This window comes from Austrofundulus limnaeus, unplaced genomic scaffold, assembly GCF_001266775.1.
Source record: "Austrofundulus limnaeus strain Quisiro unplaced genomic scaffold, Austrofundulus_limnaeus-1.0 Scaffold26, whole genome shotgun sequence".
Lineage (NCBI taxonomy): Eukaryota > Metazoa > Chordata > Actinopteri > Cyprinodontiformes > Rivulidae > Austrofundulus > Austrofundulus limnaeus.
This window is the reverse complement of record NW_013952428.1, coordinates 2671876-2681909: the sequence shown is the minus strand read 5'-3', so window position 1 is coordinate 2681909 and position 10034 is coordinate 2671876. Positions and strand designations below refer to the sequence as shown.

Below are 10034 nucleotides of genomic sequence, written 5' to 3'. Positions count from 1 at the left end.
CAATTTAAAGTTCTGTTTTTTTCATAAAGAAATATCATGCTTTTTACATTTAAATCATTCAGCTGGGGTCTGTTTGAAGTGGAACTGCAATGCTTTGGTTTATGTTCCTCCTTATTGTAACTCCACAAGCCCCTCTTTCTCCCCTTTTCTAAGGTGTGTCTCAGATCAACCAATTTTGAGGCTTTTACTTTAAATGCAAACAAGATGCTTCACCCCTCACACCCCTCCAGCTTCCAGAGTGGTCCATTCTAGTTTGATAGAGGGGTTTACAACTATATAGTGGCGCATAAACTTTTTATTTATAAATTAATTAAAATACGTCAACAGCAGAAGACCATCCCATCCAGCTTTATGTGTTGGAGCCAGAGTCTGACCCAGAGCCACAAGGCTCACCTACGACCAACAATAATGTCACTGGTAAGTCCAGGACTTAATTAGAAATTCCATTGCAAATTTTGTGACATATTGCACTGCCTGGCCAAATAAAAAGGTCACACACGCTAATATTTTGGACTGCCTTTAGCTTTGATTATGGCACACATTTGCATTGTTTCAATAAGCTTCTGCAATGTCACAGGATTTATTTCCATCCAGTGTTGCATTAAATTTACACCAAGATCTTGCATTGATGATGGTAGAGTCTGACCGCGRCGTAAAGCCTTCTCCAGCACATCCTAAAGATTCTCAGTGGACTCTGTGGAGCCAATCCATGTGTGAAACTGATGTCTCATGCTCCCTGAACCACTCTTTCACAATTCCAGCCTGATGACTCCTGGCATTGTCATCTCAGAATATGCCCGTGCCATCAAGGAAAAACAATCTATTGGTGGAATAACCTGGTCATTCAGTATATTCAGGTCAGCTGACCTCATTCTTTGAGCACAGACTGTTGCTGAACCTAGACCTGACCAACTGCACCAACCCCACATCATAGACCTTAATTAAATCTAGGTGGACTTTTTTTTTTTCGGCCAGGCAGTTTAGTTCAGATATCACCAAAAATGGAAGGCAAGCAATGATGTTTTTGTGTGTCTGTTAAAAAACTATCTGTAAAGTCACTGGAGGAAGAAAATAGCAGAAAGTTATCGTAGGATGAACATCTACAACTGACCTGACAAAGAACAAAAACATCTATAATTTGTTTAAGTTTACTATTATTCATTCAGTGTTTCTTTACCTTTCATTTGCATGTTTTTTGTGTTGGTCTTATTTTGTTTTGTTGATTCTTCTCAATGTATTGCTCATGCCTTTTGTGTCAAACAGGCCAAGAAATGTAAGACTAGGTGTGTTAACACGACCTGTCCCTTTCTGCCTGTAACTGCATGCTGTATGTTTGTGTGACGGTTCCATGAATGATTTTGTCTCCCAGCCTCATCCTCTGCAGATGGCAAGCAACAGACGCTTCCCTTAGATGAAATTCAAAAATAATTGGATAAACATAGTGCACACACGCGCACATGCACGCATGGGTACATAAATAGATGCAAAATATGCACAYGCATACCCTCACGCTAAATCATGCACACACAAAAACGTTACAACAAAAAGATTGTTGACTCTTTCATATAGAAAAAGAAATCGCAAAAAAAGAGCAAGAAAGTCGTCAGTCAGGACCAATGAGTCGTCTCCCTTTGCCCGTCTGTCCCCGACTCTAATGGCGCCCCCCCATGCTGTGATGCTTCCCTCGCATCATCAAAGCAGCACAGGCTTGAAACGGCAGGAATTGGGGTGTGTGTGTTTCTTTTTTTATGTGTGTTTCTGTGCRTGTGCGTTTCGTGGACACCCCCTGGAGAGATCTCCAGCTGTGTGTGCCACAGTAATCCCCTTTTTTTTTTCCTTCTGTCAGAGTGACTGATTGTAATGCACATGAGAGRAAACAAGCCTTCGAGTCACTTTCATGCATATGCCCACGTGCATATACACTGACACTTCATTGGGGAAAAACAGCACCGGGGCAAAGCATGGTGAACCTGTCCTCTCTCGCAGACACAACCACAAGCTTGCGGAGGAAAAACACACAGATCTATATTAAATGTTGTTTTTTGTCTTCATCACCATTATGTGATCTCAAAATGACAACTGCATAATTATGGCAACAAAAACTTACTGGTGACATTGTGYATCATTCTTTGCTACCAATGAATACAAGTCACTGGGTCAACATGATMTAATGTAGTAAAGGGTTGGTGCGTCTTCCTTCTAAAGTCATCTGAGCTAGTTGTTTCTAAGTATGAGGACAATAAAATTTAAGAGGACAGAACAAGGCAATGGGTTATGTATTTTTTTTTTCAGTTTTAGCATGTTTTCAAGGGTTTCAAACTAATTGGCTACGGGGTTTTTTTCAGTTTTTGGTGGTTTTGAAGGGTTTCTAACAAATCGGTTTTGGGTTTTTTTTTTCAGTTTTTGGTGGTTTTGAGTGTTTTTTATGGGTTTCTAACTAATCGGTATGGTTTTTTGTTTGTTTTGTTTGTTTTTTTCAGTTTTAGCTCATTTTGATGTGTTTCCAACCAATCCGTCATGAGTTTGGTGTAATTCAGACATTCTATGTGAAAGTTACAGCGTTTGGAAAAMCYATTATGTGCATCTCCAGTGTTTTAMTGTTRCTTTGTATTTTTATTTGAATGAAAATAGTAATGTCACAGTGTTTCCCTGTAGATTGAAAATCCATAAGTTTCTTTTTCTTTAATCCCATACATTATTTAATGTTGCTATTGTATAGGTTTCCTTAATATTTTTTTTTATTTAGTGTCGCTGTTGTGTTTTAGTATCTGATAGGTTCGCTGATATTTTACTCAAAAGACAAGTCATTATAGATTAATACTGACCTAAGTAAAGGCCAGGTATTTCTTAAAAGAATGTATACAGTATCCCCCACTTCTTTTCATGAGTGTTTGCATTTTTAAGCTAAAATCAGTGCTAACATAAAATTTAAGACTGTATCTGTAAAACTGACAAAGGTATAGTTCTATATATGTTTAGTTGTGTTGGCCGGCTTGAATTGCTTAAGATGGGAGATTGGGACAAAATGAAAATTTGACGCAATCAGAAGGCTTCTTTATATAGATGACTTTTTACTAACTGGCATTTTAGAACATAATTAAATGTTTTTGTACAGTGCCCTGAGAYGGCTTCTGTTGTGAACTGGCACTATATAAATARACTGAATTAAAATTTGAACTAAAATATGTGCAGTGGGTCAGGTGATATTTCTGAACAAACAGCCAAGGTTAATGCCGATGGGTAATGTCAAAGTTTGAAGCAAAAATATTGCACAATTTTGTAGTCCTCAAAKTATGAGTTGGGGATAATGTTCAGCTACTACCACACCAAACTTCAGCTCAACATCTGTAAAACAAATAAAATTGTAACCATTTTTGTGTTTGCTAAAGGGGATKAGCTGTGGTGGCCATCTTGAATTTGGTTCAATAGGTAATTGTAGAKGTACACTCAGGAATTACTTTCTGGAAAATTCTTCAAAWTACATAAATTTGTGTATGAAGTGTTTTGCTAACAGAAAAAGTTAACTAACAGTTCAGGGGAGCTTTAATATCAGAAATTAGCCCTAGTCTTCTCTAAACTGCCTCTACCTGCCGCAAGGAGTCTAACAACACCGTGCATTATCCTCCCACTCACAGCACATACGCATCATTAAGAATTTTACTCAAGAAGACAGTTAATTAGCAGTTAATTTCATACATACAATACATGCATTAGACATTCTGTATACACAGCTCAGCACATCATCTCCACACCTTTAATGAGAAACCGAATACTCTGCCTTTATCTCAGCTTGTCAGATACACAGGCTCTAAGAGCAGCTGTCACCACTGGCACATCACAACCCTGGCTGTGTTTGCTCTGTTGWTTGGATAGCCAGAGCATACACCGCACTGCTGTTTCTCAAGGTCATTGCTCTCTTATCTTAAAAAGATTTATTTGAAGCATTAGAATGGTAAAATTCACAATATATTATGGTGCATGATCAACATGTTAACCATGCAAGGATGGGGGTCGATGACCACAGATTATTGCGGGACATTTGAAAAAAAATGAATCTCTTAAAGAGCCANTATATATATATATTATTTTCTTGTTGTTCCCATGTGTTAGCACTATGATAGCTTATTTTATTTTATCAGCAGGTGACTATAAAAGAAGCACATTGGAAATGATAGATATGGAACAGGTGCATCTTYACTGACAAGTCATTAAACTGATACAAATCAAACATCAGGATATTCCCCAGCACTGAAATTGTCCATTTCATCACTGCTCTGTGTGCTTGGCTATCTTCTCCTGTTTCACTCCAGAGTGCATTGCTTCCATTACCTGATCCCCCTGACCAAGCAAGGAAATTATGCCATTGTGGCTAATGTGGAAAGCATGGACTATGACCCTCTGGTRGTCAAACTCAACAAGGACATCTCAGCCGTAGAAGAAGCTATGGGAGCCGCTCTGCAGCAGCACAAGTTCCAATATATATTTGAAGGTAAAAAGGAATATGAAGTTTTTAAGTTGACTATTTTTTAGACCAAATTTTTTTTTTAAAATTGATCATCAACTACTTTTATGACCCCTCCCTCTTTTCTCTAACTAGGTCTCGGCCATCTGATCTCTTGCATCCTGATCAACGGCGCTCAGTACTTTAAGCGGATCAGTGAGTCTGGCATCAAGAAGATGTGCAGAAACATCTTTGTCCTCCAGCAGAACCTCACCAACATCACCATGTCCAGGGAGGCCGACCTCGACTTCGCCAGGTCAGATACTTCGAATACCTGGAGCAAATACAGCATCTTCCTTTCAGCGTCATAAACCAAGAAATATAATAATACTAGAATGCAGCACTCTAGTATTGATTTGTGTGAGAGGTTAAAAACTGGGACAACTAGGATCCCTGAATGTTACTGTTGCAAATGGCTCTTTTCTTTCATATTTCACTGTTGTAATGGCAATAGTTTACAATACAAAAGTAACTGTTTTAGAAGTGATAATAGCATACTTTTTTGTCAGTGTGGCTAAGGTTTAAAGTTTTTCGCATCATTTAATTAAGTAAAATGAAACGAGAAAGGTCAGAAACGAGAATGATAGTCCAGCTTTGCAGCACACTCAGAGCAATGCACACAGCCATGCATAATGTCCTCAAGTTCAGAAGGCAACTATGTCAACGCACAAGGCCAGCAGATGGTGGAACAGATTGTCGTCCACTCTGTAGATTGTGTCCATGTGGGTATTTGTGTTTAGTCCACATTCATACATTTACATTTTGGGAGCCTACCTGCTGTTTCCCGATGCTGCTCGGCTCTGACACGTAGGAAATCAGAGCTGTGATGTTTTTGTGAACAAGGCAGAAAGAAATAAGCGATTCACTGTATTCATTAAACTTTTATTTTCCTCCTTTTTTTTAACAGTCTGAGCTTGTAAAAGAAAAAAAAAGACATAAAATGGAGAAATATGTGCAGCGTCTAGGAATGAAAAATGTCCATGTTTTCATATTTTGAAGTCCTGACATGAGTTTGGATTTCAGGTGTTCTTGTTTGTTGAGGCACATTTTAAAGTTTGTTAAACCCAGTTTGGCTCAAGTTAAAAACAAAGCTTAAATGATAAAATGTAATAACCTGAATTTGACTGGACTGTACGGGTAGTGGGGGCGATTAGCATTTTATTTCTACCCTCTGTCAACCTTGATTATGCAGAAATGGAGGTGATGGCTTTTGTGTCTTTTTCTCTCTTTCTCCCACTCTCCCTGATTACGAGGCGTGGGTGGCGTGGAGGTGTTGATTGGGAATTGTAAAGCACATTGTTTACACATTTCTGGCTTTTTGGATTGGCCGGCCTCCGACTCCAAGACTCAGACTCTTTCAAAACACACACCAAACCCCTCCAAACACAGTCACATACACAGACCTGTTGTGAATCTTTTCACTCATTTATGCAGAGTTACTCAGCAAAAGATAATTAGCAGATTTTATATACAGATGGTAAATTTTATTGAAGTGTTTGTCCAGTTATTAAAACTGGCTTTACTGCTTGTAAAAACTAAACAAATTGGATTARATAAGATTTCATTTCAAGCTCCTACTTATATGTCAATGTTGACTTCCAGGGTGACCTGACCCAAGGTTTATTATAGAATAACTTAATTTTTTTTAGATTTTTATATAAACTAAAGCTCTAGTTGGAAGCTTTTGTTGCCTCCTAACAAGTATCCTTTCAATGCTTAGACCTGTACTTGACAACAAAACTGTTCTTCATCCCCTTTTTTATTTTTCATCAGAATGCAAAAGGYTGTTTTTTTATCTCAAATATCAACTCTTTTTCTTAGATGCTTTCTTGGTTTTCCTGTTTATGATCGACTTCTCCACTCCTTGCTGCTGCTGTTCATTTCCTCATCTGTCACAAACCAATCATTCCTGGTTTAAGTAAGRCACATTGCTTCCACTTCAGACTGAAAACTCTGGTACACTGCTAACTCGTTCCTAAAACTATTGCACAATTAGACTCTCAGTCGAACATGGTTAATGAAGGAAATGGACTCCAAGTAGTTTGAACCGATTTATATGTAYAAGCATGTGTATACCACATCATTARAATTTTAAAACATGAAGCAATTTTGTTCTGMAGATACTGAGAAAGTTTGTTCAATTTGAATAAGCCGTGAAAAAGTCTTAAACGTGGGATCTAAAAGTAGAATTACCACCACTGGTAAAAGAAGGGGAGAAAAGAAAGTAATCACAGCAGGAAATCTGGCTGCAGATGCTTTCCTGTACCTTTTTTTTTTTTTGGATGTGTGTCTGTTTTGGGTTTGTCTGTGTGTGAAAGAGCCTGGACACAAGTGACACACGGGCAATGATCTGAGATAAAACTACAGTGAGGCCTGGTAACAGAACAAATGAACACATGCACCTACACACACACACACACACACGCCTCATTGGCCAAATAGACTTACATATGAGTGACGGGGCCAATTTCTCTCCTTTTCCTCTCCTTGTTAATTTATGGCCATTGATCTACACTGAGCTGAATTTATATATACTCATCATGGTCTTTGACTCTCTCCCTTTTCACATGCACGTACACACACTCGGGTCTTTTGTGTGGCTTACAATGCGGCACAGTGACACATGCTTCTGCTGCCTCAGCACCAGTGGTGGGAAGAAAGTATAAGAACACGCTGAAGGACTCAGGAAGTGTGTGAAGTTGAACTAATGGTTCAGCTTCACACACATGTAAATGAGCTGGTGTCATTTACATTTTAGCTCATAATGTCATTATGAGGTGCATATTAAAATGGAGRACTTTTTAGTGAATATGAACAAACTTATAAGAATAAATTCATGAAAGATTCCCGGGGGTGATGTCAAGGTGTAAAGCAAATTCTGAGTTGCTCTTCTGCTGAGTCTCAACTTTGACACATTGCTTTAAGTCCTTTTTAGATGATTATATTTTAATTATTTTGAGCTTCACCCGTTTAGCATAACTCAAAAATGTTAATTTTGTCGTTCTTTCTTGTTTTTGTCTGCCCAGGTGGCTTTCCATCCTCAGGAGACAGCCAGGTGCTTGGTGAGAGTGARCGCAGCAGAGAGCAGATTCTCCAGACTCTGAATGATTTGTCTCGAGGTTTCCAGGAAATTGCAGACCGTTGTCTTCTGGTATTGCATCTGGAGGTCAGGTATGCAACAGGAATGGAAAAGGGTTTATTAAAAAGTTAAACATTNTGTGTGTGTGTGTGTGTGTGTGTGTGTGTTGAGCAGGTGTATTTGTTTTGTCCTGTAACAGCCCCTTGTCACTCAGTCAGAAGTTTGGCAGCAACATAAGCTTGTAAGTCAAGGTCAAACACACACACATACATAAGTGGACACACACACTCACGCCATCTGCTCAGAGATGGGTTCTGTGGCTCATCCTGCAGACCTGTGTATCACAGCAAAGTCATCTCTAGGGGTGTGTGTGTGTGTGTGTGTGTGTGTGTGTGTGTGTGTGTGTGTGTGTGTGTGTGTGTGTGTGTGTGTGTGTGTGTGTGTGTGTGTGTGTATTGACTGCACTCTCTGCCATATCACTCCTCTGATCACCTCTTATTGTCCGTTGTAGCCACCTCTCTCTCTCTCTGTGTTTATGCTTATTGGTAGTTCCTTGACAGGAGAAGAGATAAGATAAACAGGAGAAGTTGTTTGTGAGTCCTTTATCTTGAAGACCAGAAGCCCTAATAGTTACTCATGAAAAAAAATCCAAATAGATTTAGTAAAGCTTTGAAAAAGTGTCACCTCTCAGTTCAAGTAAAGTTAACCTTTTGAATTCAGTACTAAAAACAATATTTTAGCCACTGAAAACAGATTTCTTAGTAAAATTATGTCAAATAATAGACTGAAGGAAAATTTTGTATCTGTTTTTTCAAATTTTCTTTATTTTACTTGCTCTATTAAATGATATACAAAAAAGTGACTCAACTAATATTAAATTTTGTTCGAGCTGCCATTTCACCATCTGTTTCTTCTTCACTATCTTCATGCTACTAAATTTTAAAATGCCTGTGACATCAAACTTTTGTAATAAATATGAATTATTTTTGGAAAGGTGGCATTAATCACTCATTGGAAAACAGATTTCACACTATTGAGGTGAACAGTTGTTGAGATATTCAGATGTGAAGTAACAGGAAGTGATGACAAAGGGGTGTGTCTTCATGTAAACAAAGCGTTACTACAAATAGTGGCAACAGAGTCTATAGAGAAGAATCTGATGTTCCTTTAGATCATTTTGAATCACTATCAGAGAGAAATTAAGAAGAGTCAGARTTCAGATAATTTGTTTCAATAAACAAAAGCCAGGGAGTTCCCCTTTGATGTCACTTCCTGTTTCACATTGAGCCAAGTTGAAATGTGATAAAATGTGTAAAATCGTGTGTTATGACAAGCTTCTTAATACAAAAAAAGTGTTTTCTTTGACTTTTTGTATCTGAAGTAAATGTATTTTAATGCATTTTAAAATCTTTCTTACTGCAGGTAAAAATCTCCAAGCTGAAAATGACAAGTTTTAAAGGTCTGGATGATCCAGCATAAAGAACTACAACCAAAATGTTTGCAAAGTGAACTTTTTTTTATCTGCTTTTAGGAGTTTCTAAAGTCTAACTACTGTGATTGGCCTTTGAGACAATGCAGCCCCACTACTGCCACAGTGCTGCTGTACAAACAAAAGCTTTTGAAGGCAATAATCTTAACACCTGAGCTATTTTTTGTACAAGAATGCATTTGCAGAGGAAAGACTGAATAAATGATCTTGGTCAGTGAAAACACCTTTTATATCAGCAGTAACATTTAGGTTGTGTTTTTATTCACCAGCTGAAGCACGGTTACACTGAAGGTGAAGCTCTGCACTGTCCACTGACCCATGTAGGCAGGTTGCAGACTTGTCATAACACCCGTAGTAGACTTGCAGCCGCTTAGCCAACCAGTTAGGCTAAACGCCAGTCTGACAGTCTCACTCTGGAGACACCCCCGGGTTCAGCCCATCCTCACCTACCTGTCTGCTGCTGGAAATTACCGCAGTGTTTTGGTGTGCGTGTGTGGAACGTACAAGGAGCTTTTGTACTCTGTGTTTTCCCAAACTGCCCCCCACCACCCCACTCGTCTCCGTGTGTGTGTCCGAGGTTCAGAATGTCGGCAAATAAACTCTTTTGTGTGTGTGTGTGTGTGTGTGTGTGTGTGTGTGTGTGTGTGTGTGTGTGTGTGTGTGTGTGTGTGTGTGTGTGTGTGTGTGTATGTGTGTGTGAGAATGTGACAGGCTGCAGTGTCCTCAGAGAATGTGGTAATAAGTACAGTTGACGGCCATGTCAGGAGGTAGTGGGTGTCAACAGATAAAAGCATTTGTATTTAAGCCGGGTTGCAGTACACTGTCGCTTCTGTCTCCCTCCCTGTCACCTTGTGTTTCTTACTTTATCTCTCTCCTTCCACTCTTGGTCCTTTTTTTCCTTATCTTCTTTGTGTGTGTGTGTGTGTGTGTGTGTGTGTGTGTGTGTGTGTGTGTGTGTGTGTGTG

The 10034-nt window shown here is 38.9% G+C and overlaps 1 protein-coding gene across 1 annotated transcript in view; it reads left to right on the top strand.

Annotated features, from left to right (window-relative positions):
- exoc4 (exocyst complex component 4) overlaps window positions 1-10034 on the top strand; it is a gene marked incomplete in the record, with an annotated part of 120461 nt that overhangs the window by 103095 nt on the left and 7332 nt on the right. Inside the window, 2 exon segments of the mRNA XM_014004799.1 lie at window positions 4311-4489; window positions 4598-4757. Of these exon segments, the coding sequence (XP_013860253.1) occupies window positions 4311-4489; window positions 4598-4757 (339 nt within the window).